Source organism: Sceloporus undulatus, chromosome 5 (genome assembly GCF_019175285.1).
Source record: "Sceloporus undulatus isolate JIND9_A2432 ecotype Alabama chromosome 5, SceUnd_v1.1, whole genome shotgun sequence".
Classification (NCBI taxonomy): Eukaryota; Metazoa; Chordata; class Lepidosauria; order Squamata; family Phrynosomatidae; genus Sceloporus; species Sceloporus undulatus.
This window is the reverse complement of record NC_056526.1, coordinates 83,155,361-83,170,285: the sequence shown is the minus strand read 5'-3', so window position 1 is coordinate 83,170,285 and position 14,925 is coordinate 83,155,361. Positions and strand designations below refer to the sequence as shown.

The following is a 14,925-nucleotide window of genomic DNA, read 5'->3' as shown; positions in this document are numbered from 1 at the left end:
CGAAAGTATGGAATTGTTTGCCAACACCAGCCATTTGTAGTCTGTACACACACTCATAAATATGGCGGCATACTAATAATTCCTCACATTCCAGTTGAAATATGGTTCTACAGGCTAAGCTCCTCATGTCTATTTGAGCCATTACACATGGTTTAACCTACAAATATAGCCTACACAACTCCCTGCAACATGTTAAAAAACCCAAGGCTTTAAAAAAAAACAATTATGGGAAATTCTATTTCCAGCACCATTAAAACTAAACTGAAGAGCGACCCTGGACTCAAATGTGGCATTTCCAACTACAGAAGCCTTGAATGTTCGGTTTTTAAAAAACAAAACAAAACATGACTAGCGTGGAAACAGGTGAACAGACACATCTGTCCATTTACTTTCACACTTTAATACAGGATTGTACCAAATTAGTAACAGAACAATGAGAAATTAGGAAGAAAACTCTGTTATTGATGGTTACAGGCACTTTTGGGTTAGGATTAATTTTGATCCTCGCAGCTCATGCAAATATATATGCACACAGAATCATATCAACACAGCAGCATTTAGTGACGGGCCTTTAGGCCCAGTGAGGCTTATGCATAGTTATACCCAGCACAAAAGTCAACATGGCTGTTATCGTCTCGCCTACAAAACACTTTAAATTAGAACCACAAAGGGGAAGGGAAGAACAAGAGATACAGAAATGTCCAAGTCCACAGTGTGAGCCCCCAGCTCCTTACCTTCTTTATTAAGCCTCATTACCTCCCTGCTTTTTCCGCCCTCCTTTCCAGTATCTTCTAGCTCTATACCTGCGGAAAAGAAGCAAAGTCAGAAGGGGCAAGAAATAAAATCAACCCAAGATCTTGTATGTCACTATACTGACAAACTGCACGGAGGGGAGTTCAGGGGTGTCCTGTAATAGCAGCAAGAGGTGGGATGGGAGAGAGGGATAAATCCAAGGACAAAAATACCACCCTCACTGCAATTTGTCATAAAGGAGCACCCTCAGGCAGACTTCCTCCAAGCAACAGCATCCTTCATGCCTCTTCATCCCACACCCCAAACCCGCATGCAAGAGCATATTTCTCATGGCCCTGGTCCAATTTATCAAATACAGACTCTCTTCTCCCACATGTCCTCCCCATCCCATCCCAGAGCATCTTCCCCCTGACAGCCAGCCAGTCAAACAGCCTCTTCCTCCCCACATGCAGCTGGCCCAGACAGAGTCCAGGACTGTTGCAAAGCAAGCAGCACCAGCCAGACACATTGTGAACACCTTCAGAGACGCACATGGGAAGGCTGGTGGCGTATGCATCTCTCTCTCTCTCTCTCTCTCTCTATATATATATATATATATATATTGAACCATAGAGTAGGAAAAGAGCCCAAGTGCCATCCAATGCATTCTGCCATGCAGGAACTCTCTCAATCAAAGCAACCCCATAGACAGATGGCCATCCAGCCTCTCTGTATATGCAAGTGGGTAGCTGTTTGGGGAGGGGAGTAAGAGTGTATGGAGAAGAAGGTGAGGGGGAAAGGGGGAAGGAGGAGAGGAGGTATGGGTAAAGGGAAAAAAAGCGGAGGGGAGAGGGAGAGGGGGAGAGGGGAGTAGTGGGAAGAGAGGGTTAGGATGAGGGGAGGAGGGGAGAGAGGAGTAACGGGGAAGGGGTAGGAGGAGAGGAGGTAGCGGGGGGAGGGGAATAGATGGGGAAGGGGAAGAGATGAAGAGGGGTAGTGAGGAAAGAGTAGGTGGAGGAGAGTAAGAAGGGATAGGAAGGAGGGGGAAGAGATGGGGAGGAGGGGAAGAAGAGGGACAGGGGTAAGAGGGGAAGTGGGGGTAGGTAGGAGAGAGGGAGGAAGAAGAGAGGAGGTAGAGGAGAAGGGATAGGAGAGGAGGGGGTAGAGATGGGTGAAGAGGGGGCAGGGAAAAAGGAGTAGTGAGGAAAGAGGAGGGGAAGAAGGGGTAGGGAGGAGAGGGGTAGTGGGGTAGGAGTAGGAGGAAGAGAGGGAGGAGAGGAGGAAGGAGTAAGGGTAGGAGATGGAGGGAAGGGGGAGATGGGGGAGGCCAGGGGGAAGAAGGGGGAGAGGCGGGGGGGGGAAAGAGGAGTAGTGGGTAGGGAGGGGAGGAGGTAGTGGGGAAGCAGTAGGTGAGGAGGAGAAGAAGAGGCAGGGGAGGAGGCAGGGCATGCAAGATGCCTCATTCTCTCTGTCTCCGTCTCAGATACTCAGAGGCGTCAGGGCATGCAAGCTGTCTCTCTCTGTCTCTGGGAGAGACACATGGCGCCCTGTGTTTGGGTCCCCCCTCTCTCTCTCTCTCACCCTCCCTTGCCCTCCCTCCCTCCCTGAGGCCCGTCGGAGGCGGAGACGGGGGCGTCCGCGTCGGGTGCCCTTACTGTGCGGAAGGGCGGCCTCCCGGACCCAGGCGGCCCAGGGCTGCCCCAGGAACGCCTCGGGACTGGGCACGGGCCGCTCCAGGGCCGCCATGGCGCCGCCGCCGCCGCCGCCGCCGCTCCTCCTCCTCCTCCCTCCTCTTCCTGCCCCCTCCTCCTCCTTCCTCCTCCCGGCGGCGGCTGCTCCGCTTCCCTTCGGCACCAACGAGTGAGGAGCCAGCCAGGCAGCCAGACACGGGATTCGAGGACGCCGCACGTCATCCTCGGGACGTTCCACCGCCCACGCGCGCCGAGGGGGGGAGGGGGAGGGCTGGTGTCACTCAGGCAGGCAGGCAGCCGGCCCGCCTCCTCCTCCTCCTCCTCCCACGCCTCCTTCACTATCTATCACATAGGGCTTCCCGGCTCCTCGGGCGCATGCGCACTAAGGACAGACGAAGCCGGTGTGGTGCCCTCAATAGGGACTGTAGGGAAACAGCGCTCGCTGTCTCTTTCAGGTTGAGCCTCGCCTCGCGCCCCCTTGGGCACGTGACGTCGCCGGCGGCCAGGTGAGAAGAGGAGCAGGAGGAGGAGGAATGAAGGGAGGAGGCCGCGCGCATGCGTGCACGCGCGTGCGCGAGGCAATTGGAACACTCTCTCCTCAGTAAGTGGCTCTCTGTCTCTCTCTCTCTCCGCGCGCAGAGACCGAGGTCGTTTTGAGTGACAGGAGGAGGAGCACAGCAGCGCCTCAGAAACGCCCTCCGATTTTGAGCATGGAGATAGATAGATAGATATGAATCCATGCTTCCTTTGTCATGTATGGATATTTAAATGTAATATAATATAAATATAATAATAATAATATAAATGTTATAATATTACAACATAAAATATCATAAAATAATACTATAATATTATATCCTAATAGAATATAATAATATTCTGTCATATTCAGTTATAATAGAATACAGTATTATAATATCATAATGGAATATTATAATATTATTTTCTGTTATAACGTAAACAATATTCTATTATATCATAAAATAGTATAATAGAAAATTCCATGATAATAGAATATAATAGAATATTATTTTATAATAGAATATTATATTGTAATACAATAATAATATCATCATATCATAATTGAATATTAAAATACAATAGAATATTATAAGCATGTAATATAATAGAATATTATATTATAATACAATATTATAATATCATAATATTATATTATATTAGAATATTATATTATAATATATTATATTAGAATATTATACTAGAATATTATAATATAATATTATATTATACTACATAATAATGTTATTCTATTATATATATATATAGTATTCAGCTTTCGCTGTGTTGTGTCCTACATTTTCCCCTGGGGTGTCCTACATTTTTGTGGTGCCTTTCCCTCGCCATCCTTTGTGGTTAAGGACACCGTGCCCCAAAACACACTGCACTAAATAACACAGTTTTTGCACTACTTTAACAGCCATGGCTCAGTGCTATGGAATCCTGGGATTTGTAGTTCATTGTGGGAGCAGAGCACTCTGACAGAGAAGGCTAAATACCTCACAAAGCCACTAATCCCAGAATTCCATAGCATTGAGCCATGGCTGTTAAAGTATTGCCAAACTGCATTAATTCTGCAGTGCAGATTAGACCGTAGAGGTGTACTGAAGGAAAACCTATATTTCTAGGTTGGTTTTTTGAGGAGGGAAAATAGGTTACAAAACTAATCAAAAATAAAAACTCTACACATTTTGCAAAAATTGGAACAGCAATGAGCATCGACATTTAAAACACTAATAGAAAAGGGGTGAACTATATATGCTGGAATAGGGAGGTGGTTACATTAGCAAGGTATCCCGTCCCTTTTGCTTGCCAATCTCATAGTTGCTAATTGCAGGTAAATGAGCAGACTCTCCTCAACAGATGGACGTGTTTATATAGTTGCATGCAATATTTCAAGGAACGTGGTCCCAAATCAATTGTGGTTTCAAAGACCAAAATGAGCACTTTGAATTAAGCCTATGTATGAATAGGTAAGTGTTGCAGTTGGCATAAAATAGGTGTATCATGCTCTGGGCATTTTCTCATTTGGTGATTATACTGAGCATAATGCAATTTAAAGGGTATCCGTTATACCCTTAGCAGGGCATTTTTGTAGGTCAGAAATGACTGCTGTCTCAGAGGAGTTTATCAGACGGGAGGAATTTCTCTTAAATTCAAATGAAAAGAAAGTGGGGCCAGAACGCATTCACTTAAAGTCACTAGTTTAGCGCAATTACGTGAATGCACATTGCGTTTGAACTGGCTCTCCATTGCCCAAAAATAGCATGCCATTGCCCAAATTTGCGTGTGGCATTCTATCACACAATAACATGAAACCACATGATTGTGTTCGGACTGACTTCCCATTGCCCTAATTTGTGTGTAGTGGGTTATCACGCAATAACATTAAACCCCATGATTGAGTTCAGATTGCCATTGGATTATACTTCCAATTCCCCTTGTCTGATAAACTCCAGAGAGTGGCATCTGCAGCCCTAGATGAACCTTGGTGCTCCCTTCAAGATGTTCCTGTGAGTGCAGTGAAGCACATTGCTTTCTACCTTCTCAAAATTAAGGGGCCGAAAAGCGGTTGTGATTGGGACGGGACATTGCCTTGGCCCACCTCAAGTATCCAAAATATCTTCAGCCCAAAAACATATCTCAAATGAGTTGCAAATGCTCATAGGCTGAACTCCATGGTTTTAGGGAAAACAGATGTGAGGCTATTACAGAGAGGTGTCAGGAAGAGCCATGCATGTTGGGCTGGCATATTCAAGCATAAGGAGGATGAGGTAGGGGCACATCCAATCTGGACTCCTCGGGGTACCCTGTGAGGAAATAAAGCACGTCCATTCTCACCTGTGAACCACTTAATGGATCAACCAATCAGGAAACACACCTGCAAAATATACATGGAGGCACACCCAATAAATTCACTTCTCCTGGTTCGCAGTGTTGCAAACCAGGAGAAGTGAATAAAGTTGGGTGTTAGTAGTTAGGATGAAGTGATAACAGGTAGGCCCCTAGAAAATGCAGTGGAGATCCAGCCAGGACAGTGAGGATGCTGAACCACAGGAGGGTGATGCTCTCCAGGAAGGTAGCACTGAACCAATAGAGGCTGCTAACGTGTGCATGGGAAATATAATATGGCCCAGTTCAATTCCTGCACTAGCAAACCAGACTCACTTCTTTAGGATGTCAGTCCTGGAGAGGAGGTGGATGCAGGCCAAAGGCTGGAAGCTCTGGGTCAAGAGTAGAGCCCACATAATTGCTGCCCAAAGGCAGGCATGCCTCATGCAAGCAACTGGTGAGACCGAAACCTATCCTCATGATCTTGCTATGAGCTCATGGAACTCCCTTGTTCAAAAAAGTGGTTTTGCATTGCAGATGGTATGGACAGAAATGCCCAGGATGGAGGAGAGAGTGGCCATGAGGGTGACAGCAAAGCAGAAGCATGACAAAGTGGCAGGTATGTATCTGATAACAAGGCGCATCTCTCACTGAGTGCTGTTTTGCAAATGAAGCCAACACAAAACAAACTGGCAAAGTGAAATCAAGATTAGAGAGAGCATGGGAGTGGACTCAGCACACACACACACACCAGGAAGAGAGGTCACTGGAACTATTAGATGTGACTAGTTGGCCACTTAACTTAAAGAATATGCATCCCACCTCAATCACTGACTGGCCTTCAGTCAGGATGTGTTCAGATTCTTTGGAGATAGTAGAGTGGTTGGTCTACATTCCTTTGTCAAGAGAAATTAGGGGCTATCTCTCAACAGTTTCCACACAGATGAGTCACAAATATCCTACTATGAAATGGAAGGCATAGCCTATATAGCCTATAACTGGTGCATCCCTTGTTTTTCCATTTGCCAGGTCCTGATTCGTGCAGAATCTGCCCAAAAGAAGTCATCTGATCTGCAGAGCCCATGGCTTGAACATCAGAAAACAGTTTAAAGGTGTCACACTATCCTGTCCCTTTCTGTTGCCAATCTCATCTCCCCTGGCATTCAAGTTATTGATAACATGCCATCTTGTCTTAGAAATGAATGTATAAGATGTTGCAGAAATGATTTGGATTTAAAATTGTAGGATTCCCCTGTTGCCACCTCCCACAAATAGCTTGGAAAGAGAGCTGTACAGAGTGAATCCTCTTAGGACTGAACACCTCAGCTTGCATACAAGGGTTGTGCATCAGCACCAATTGGCATTGAGACTGGACAACAACAGAAGATCTGGAGCACCTCCTACATATACAAAACCAAATCCAGAACCAAGACAACTGACCAGGCATTCAAATTACAGTATGTGAAAACTGTATTTTGCAAGATGGCTAGTTACCAAATACACTATTATTTAGATCTATAGCACAACATTATTTCAAAAGCCAAAATGGGATTGTGAAAATATTAATATGTCCTGACTATGGTTCAAATAATCAATAAATAAAAACAGTTTCAATAATGTTTTGATTTTCAGAGTGTCTGGTTTTACCAATAAATTTCTCCATAAGGGCAACTAGCCACATTTTCTCTTGGAGACCCAACAGCAGGCATTGAAAATAGAACAGAAATCTGAATACGCTTGACTCAAAGCACAGGTCTGGATCTAGGTATCAACCAAACTGTCTGCCAGATGAAGGTAATTATTCACCCAGCCCACCTCTTGGGTTGCACAGGTATGGCAGACACAGGAATCAGCTGACAGCCAACCAGTCTGCCTCTGCTTGGGCAGCCTTTCTGCTCCATATCAGAACTTTGGAAAACTGCATGGGATTCTGAGACAGCCCGTCTGGGAAGGAGAAACAGTCCCAGCACATGGAAACATAGTTCACCCACAGCCATAGTCTGCACGTTGGCACTCCTGGTGAGGAAATGCTTTATATTATTTGCCCATTTACCAAATTATATACAGATTCCTGTTGGTGTGTAATCCTAACCAAAAACATTGTATTAGGATTTTGTTTTAAACAGAAACATCATTACTATCATTTATTAACAGTAATGGTAAACCCAATGATGGTGTAACCACTATATTATGATTGGTTATTTTCCCTGTTTCTGTAAATATCTTTTGTCAGAATTATTTAACTGAAGGGCATAGCTACCATGTATGAAAAAAGTACCCATTTCATTGCAATTTCTCCAGCATTTAGATAATACTTGTTCATCTGTATAGCAAAGCTTTCATGCTTTAATATACTAAAATGAATAATAATTAAACCCACCTTGGCAGAGATTGATCTTAGTGTTGTTGTTGTTAGTTGCCTTTGAGTCAACCTTGACTCAAGAAGTCTCCAAGACCCCCATCTTCTATCTGTCTGCACAGACCCTGCAGACTCAAGCCTGTGGTTTCCCTGATTGAATCTATTCATCTGTCATGCGGTCTTCCTCTCTTTCTTCTGCCCTTCACCTTCCCCAGCATCATTGTATTTTCTAATGAGTCTTAGAAAAGTGTCTTCTCATGATGTGGTCAAAGTATGACAGCCTCAGTTTAGTCATCTTAGCTTCCAGGGAGAGTTCAGGCTTGATGATTGAATTTAGAAATGAATAATTCCTTAAAGAGAACTGCCAATTTCTACAGTTTCAAAACCAAGATCTATCTGTCGGGGATGCTTTGATTTAGATTTCCTGCAGGGCAGGGGGTTGGACTGGATGGCCCTTGCGGTCTCTTCCAACTCTATGATTCTATGATCTTTTCTCCAAGATTATTTAACTTATAAACTCTTACGATATATAGTGTCAAACAGGGCAAAAATATATATTAGAAGTTAACTATACTGGTTATACATTGCATCAAAAGAGATTCAACCTGTGAGAGAGAATGGTTCATAGCTAGCTATTTTGAAGATGGTAAACAAAATGAATTGCTTGGTGTTTTAGAACCAAGAAGCAGCTCTGTCACTCAGTTGATGTTTCAGTTGAGTTCCAGATTTAGGATGCTGTCCAATAAACAAATCTTGTAAACTATATAGGTCATTAGCTTTCCAGTGTTTAAACCTCAGAAATTTCTCACCATCTAAGAATAAAATGTTGCATAAGAGTAGCAGCAAAGGAGAAGAAATAAAATGTTTTTGCTGTCTCCTCCATTATTATTCATACATAGATTTTGAAATATTGACAGACTTGGGTATATTAAGTATAAAATGTAAGCCCCTTATTCAGTTTGGGTGAGAGCCCTTTTTTCTGATAAAAAAGAAGCATCCACATTGAAATGTAACATAAATCTTAATGTGTGTCTGAACTGAAAAGCTGTCCAATAAATTTTGCAGTGAGTTTAGTGTATTTTTTTGTAAATTCTACAACATGTTGATGTAGAATCACCACTTTGTGGTGAAAAAGATAATACTTATATATAGTCTCCATCATACTTTCTTTGAGGTACCTTATGACTGCATTATTCTGTAAAGCAGAAAAGCTTAAAGGACTGCAGAAACGAGAAAACTCACTAGTTTTTATATGCTATAAACTACTTGAACTGATGGATAAAGAACACCTTTTTCATTCAGTGAATAGAATGGACCATTGGCTATGGAGGCATCAGCTATCTGTTAAGTAGCAAGTCTTGTCTCTCTCTTTCCAAGGCTATATAATGTATGACAACAAATGACAATGAAAAGCCCACAGGTTAAATAGTCTATCCCATTACCACAACTATATAAATATGTTTTATATCTGAGGCCTTAACACCTCAGTACTGCATCTGAAGGAGTGTGTTTATATACACGAAAGCTCATGCAAAAAATAAAAACCAAGTTAGTCTTAAAGGTGCTGCTGCATTTCTTTCTCTCTGTCTGTTCCTTCCTCCTTTTTATTCTACAACTAGAGACTAACAAGGCTACTTCTTTGAAAACTATGATAGGTTAAATATTGTTTCATTTTGCCCAAAATTCATTGGACTTCATCTTTCAGTCAGGGATCTATCCTGCCTTCTGCATTCACATAACCAAAACTTTGCAAGGACCCCTGTGACCTCAGATTAATCTTAGTAAATGACTGACCAATGATCAGAGAAGCAAGAGGATCAATGAAGAGAAAATAAAGAAATTAAGAGAAAGCAAAGTGAAGAGGGTGGTTTAACAACATTTGAAACCTTTTATATTACTTCTTCAGACTATAACTCCCACAGTTTTCCAGCCAGTATGGCCTTTAGCTTAGGGCATTCTGGTAAATAACTTTTTCTTCTGTTTGTACTGCTTTCCACCTTTATCAAGCATTATCATTCCCAATCATTCTAATGAGTCATATGTCTCATGACAGTCTAAAGTACAATAGCCTCCATTTAGTCATATTGGTTTCCAGAGAGAGTTAAAACTTGGTTTGCTCTAAAACCCATTTATTTCTCCTTTTTTATAGTCCATGGTATCCATATAACTCTCATCTAGTATCCCATTTCAAATGAGGTGATTTTTCTTCCTGTTCTCTTTTTTCATTTTCCAGCTTTCACAATCATACATTGAAACTAGAAATGCTAGGGACAGTCCTGACTTTGGTATTCAACAATATAACTTTACACTTGAGGTTCCTTTGTAGTTGCCCTTTCATGTCTTAAACTGCATCTGCACTGCAGAAATAATTCAGTTTGACACAAGTTTAACTGCTATGGTTCAATGGTATGGAATCCTAAAATTTGCTATTTGGTGAGACATTTAGCCTTCTCTGTAAGAGAATTCTGGTTTCACAACAAACTACAGTTCCCAGAATTCCATACATTAAGGCATGGCAGTTAAAGTACTGTAGTATCGAACTGCATTATTTCTGCAATATGGATGCAGACTGAGTCTTCTGATTTCTTGACCACAGTCTCCGTTTTGATTTATGACTATTTCAATGTCTTCATCATCTACTTCTAAGTTATGGAAATCATCTGTGGCCATTATTTTTGTTTTCTTAATGTTTAGCCATAATTCTGCTTTTGTGCTTTCTTCCTTAATTTCCCTCGGTAGTCATTCCAAGTCTTTGCTATTTTCTGTTAGTAGTATGGTGTCATCTGCATATCTTGAATTGTTGATGTCCCTTTCTCCATTTTAAAATGTCTCTTTCCTCCAGGTCTAATCCATATTTTTGCATCAGTGATGCATATATTAAACAGGTAATGTCATAAAGTGCAGACTTGCCTGACCACCTTGCTAATTCTTATTCTCTATATTCTGTTCTCACAGTGCCCTCTTGTCCTGAGTAGAGGACATCAAATCTTGTGGCATATCCATTTCTTCTTGACTAGGGAGGTCCACAGGTATGCATGATCCACACAGTCAAAGCTTTGCTATAAAGTACAGGCAGATTTTTGTCTGAATTTTTTTTATATGCTACATTTCCCAATGTCTGTTTGAAATATGATCTTTATAACTTTTACTTTTCTGAACCCATCTTGGGAACTATGACATTTCTTGCTCTGTATATAGTGAAAATCTTTGCTGTAACATTTTGAGCATCACTTTCCTGGGATAGTAATGCAGTGGCCTTATGGTGACTACAATTCCCGTTGTCCTCTTTCTTGAGATTGGAATATATAGTGAGCATTTTAATCTGTGGGCCATTCTTTTGTTTTCCATATTTGTTGGCAGATTTGAAGCTGCATCCAAACAGCAGAAATAATCCAGTTTGAGACTGCATTAACTGCCCTAGCTCACTGTTACGAAATCCTGGGAACTGTAGTTTGTTGGGCCATCAGAGCTCTCTGACAGAAAAGGCTCAATGTCTTACAAAACTACAGTTCCCAGAATTCCATAGCATTGAGTCAGAGCACTTAAAGTGGTGTCAGACTGGATTATTTCTGCTGTGTGGGTGCAGCCTTAGTTAAAGCATGAATGGATTCTGTTTCTGTAGCGTAAAACAACTCTGTGTCATCTATTCCTGGTGGGTTCATCAACAAAAGGTTCTTCCTTGAATAAATCATCTTTTTGTCTCTTTCATATAGTTCTTCATTGTGTTCCTTCCATGTTTAAATATGTTTTTTTTCCCTCAAGCATTATAGTACTTTGGTCATAGAGCATCACCACTTGGTTTAAATTTCCCTTTGCTTTCTTGGATCCTATGGAAGAAGCCTCATTCTACTATTTTACTGTCTATTGTTTCTTTGCATTGATTATTATAATTCTTTTCTTTGACCATATGCACATGCCACAAAACAACTGTATTCAGGATACTGAGCATCTCTGTCACCTTTTACCTTAGCTTTTCACTGGTCCTTAACTGAAGAGTTTCATCTGATATTGAGGCTTTTCTTTCTTTTTAGCTGCAGATGGTGTCTTTTTGCATTCTTTTCTGACAGTGTCCCTGGCTTCATCCAAGATTTCTTCTGGCTCCCAGTCAATTAGACTTAATAGTTCAAATCTATTATTTACATTGTCTTCAAATTCTACAGGGATGTTCTTCATGTTGTATTTTGGCACAGTGGTTGGTTTAGTGTACTTCTATAGATTTTCAGCCATTTTTTAAAATATTAGTAGTCCATGGTCTGTGCCAGAATTTATTATTTTTAATTCATTTAATTTACTTTATTTATATGCCACCCTTCTCCCAGGACGGGACACAAGGCAGCTTCCCGAACAACAAATTAAAAACGTGTACAGAAAAGTTTTAAATCCAATTTAAAATCCTGACATTAAAAGTATAAAACCATTTTAAAATTATACAGATGTGAAAAAAGAGATAAAACATAATTTCCTTGAACCTTTAAAAAGCTTGCTTAAATAAAAATGCCTTTGCTTGCTGGCAAAAGGAAAACGAGGGGGCCAACCTTGCCTCTTAAGGAAGGGAATTCCAGAGGATGAGAGCAAGCACTGAGAAGGCTCTCTCTTGTGTCCTCACCAAATAAGCCTGTGATGGTGGTGTGACTGAAAGAAAGCCTTCCCCGATGATCTTAATTCTCTGACAGGTTCATATGAGGAGATACGGTCTTTCAAATCATCTGCTACAATCTGGTGCTGATCTTGTTTTTGCAGAGAGAATAAAACATCTTCACCTTCTGCTTTCCATCATGTAGTCTGTTTTTATTTTTATATTGGCCATCAGGTGACATCTATGGATGCAGTTATCTCTTTGGTTGCCAAAGGTGCTGCTGAAAGGCTATTCTGATAGTGGTGCGGCTGCTGGTAGGATCTCCTGAGTCAGACAGGCTATTACTAAGGAGCCTGACTACATAAGTGTGCCAAAGAACTATTGAGTAGCAGCAGTAGTGGGGATTGACCCTGGTGGAGGATCTCTCAGAGATAATGCCAATGGCACTTTAAGTAACTCTTGTTAGTGCTACAACATTAGAGGAATTTCCTGACAGTAAGGACTGTTCAACAGTGGAGCACACTCCCTCAGAGTGTGGTAGAGTCTCCCTCCTTGGAAGTCTTTAAGCAGAAGCTGGATGGCCATCTGTCAGGTATGCTTTGATTGAGAGTTCCTGCATGGCATGGGATTGGACTGGATGGCCCTTGTGATCTTCCAACTCTATGATTCTAAGCATCAGTAAACCACTTCTGAATATCTTTCACTATTGTTGTTGTGCGGCTTCAAGTCATTTCTGACTTATGGCAACCTCAAAGTGACCGAATCACATGGTTTTCTTTACAAGATTTGTTCAGAGGGATTTTTTCTTTTGTCCTTCTGTGAGGCTGAGAGCTTGTGACTTGCCTAAGGGTTGCCCTGTGGATTTCCATGGCCAAGCAGGGATTTGAACCCTGGTTTCCAGAGTTATAGTCCAATGTTCAAACCACTATACTACTCTGGCTCTCATCTTCTACCATTGCAAATGCATAAAAGTAATCCAAAATGAAGCAAATAAAAATTATTCTTCACTCTGTATCTGAGGATTTCAGGGCAGCTTCCAATAAAACGAATCTGAACAGTTTACAACAATTTAAAACAGTAAAAATAATTTAGAGCTTAAAACATCTTACAGCATGTAATGTTTAAAACATGACAGTCTGAAAACTGTTAAAGCAATTTAAAATCACTCAGATACAAATCTGAATGAAATCAACACTCAAATCAAATATAGTTGCCATGACTACTACCAGAACTGCAAAGTTACTTTTAAAAAGTATTTAGTTACCAGGGACCCAGCATTGAATTGTCATCATGGTTGCAGCTTATAGAAATCAACTCTAATTTCTTCTCTCTCTTTTAAAGCAATTAAAATAGTTGCGGCTATTAAGCACCCCATTACTGTAAAAGTAGAATCACAGAATCTTAGAGTTGAAGGGACAATATCTTGTCCAAATCTCTGCCATGCAGAAATACACAATACCTGAAAGAGGTCTGTTAAGACCTCCTAAGAATGAGAGTAATGAGAAAGATATGCAACAAGTAGGGGTAAAGTTATTTTTCATTGAATTACAATTGTTATATCACTGACTTATACTTTTGTTATTTGGAAGGAAGGACTTAATAACAATTAACAAGTTACTTCAAGCAATGCTGTTGATAGCATTATGCTCTATGAATTTGTCTCATCCTCTTTTAAAGACATCCAAGCCAGTGGCCATCATTACATGGTGCGGTATTGAATTCCACAGACCAACTCTGTGCTATGTGAAGAATTCCTTCCTTTCTACTCTCAGCTCTGTGTGCCCTTCTCTATAATGAATCTGGCCCATTTCTGTATTTGCCTTTTTAAAGGAGATAGTGATTTCAACAGCAGCCATAAAACAAATCTTTTGTCAAAGATAAGATGTTCCCAGAGTGCAGCTAGTTAAACATTTCAGTCACATACAAACATTTCAGCTTTAGTTGAAGCTGAGGTCAGCTGGAGCCCGACAGTTGCTCTGCCTCTTCTTTCCCTAGCAATGCAAAACTTAATCGCTGCCATATTAAAATGAGTTAACACACTGTGTGGAGTCCCTGCTCAGGCTGTGCACTACAGCTGTAGCATTCTAATAAGAACGCGCTGTTTAGTGATTTCACTTTTGCCTTCGGGCATGGCAGACTGGAGTGGGTTTACCTTCTCAGAATTGGATGCTGTTTTCTGCCTGTAGCTTTTCAGAGGATTCAGTAAGAATTACAGCAAAGGAACAAAGTGCAAACACTCAACCATTCTTGACACCTGTCTCGCTTTGCAAGGGATTCAAGGGATGTGGCTGGCTCCTCTTGCACTCAAGTCCTTACAGAATGAATGGATTGTTACAATATGCATATGAAAAGCATACATATAATTGTGCAGGAAGATTGCTGAACATCTCTTCAGAATTGATGCTAGGCAGGCACAGCAGCTAGCATTATTGGTCTGCTGGCTTTTAATAACTTTAAGGGGAGGAGGAAAACCATAGCTGTGGTATAACAGAAACCCATATTGCCTCCCAGGGAGGAATGGATTTGGTCATACAGTACACAAGAAGAACAGAAGAAGGAGACATTTTGTATATGCAGAAAAGAAGTGAGTTTGAAGTGTAAGCATCTGAGTATATAATAACAGTAAAGAAGATCTCATGCTCAAGTCAGTGTGTGCCAGTGTCAAAGTTAAGAACATGATCTTGAAGCTGGTTAAACTATCAGATCAGACATGAACT

At 41.4% G+C, this 14,925-nt stretch overlaps 1 protein-coding gene and 1 long non-coding RNA gene across 4 annotated transcripts in view; one reads left to right on the top strand and one right to left on the bottom strand.

The window, feature by feature from the left end:
* ATXN7L1 (ataxin 7 like 1) overlaps window positions 1-2,647 on the bottom strand; it is a 102,649-nt gene extending 100,002 nt beyond the window's left edge. For 2 of the 3 annotated variants that reach the window (XM_042467073.1, XM_042467075.1), the window contains exons 1-2: window positions 2,388-2,647; window positions 735-803 (exon numbers count right to left, since the gene is read on the bottom strand). In XM_042467073.1, coding sequence (XP_042323007.1) covers window positions 735-803; window positions 2,388-2,478 — 160 coding nt within the window. In that variant the 5' untranslated portion in view covers window positions 2,479-2,647. Of the gene's footprint in view, window positions 1-734; window positions 1,529-2,387 lie in introns of those variants that run through there. The other variant, XM_042467074.1, reaches the window with a different exon arrangement.
* A 165-nt stretch (window positions 2,648-2,812) lies between these two features.
* LOC121930573 lies at window positions 2,813-6,890 on the top strand. Its single transcript, XR_006103968.1, has 3 exons — window positions 2,813-3,024; window positions 5,811-5,892; window positions 6,303-6,890. It is a non-coding gene; the product is annotated as an uncharacterized LOC121930573 (long non-coding RNA).
* Window positions 6,891-14,925: the final 8,035 nt, after the last annotated feature.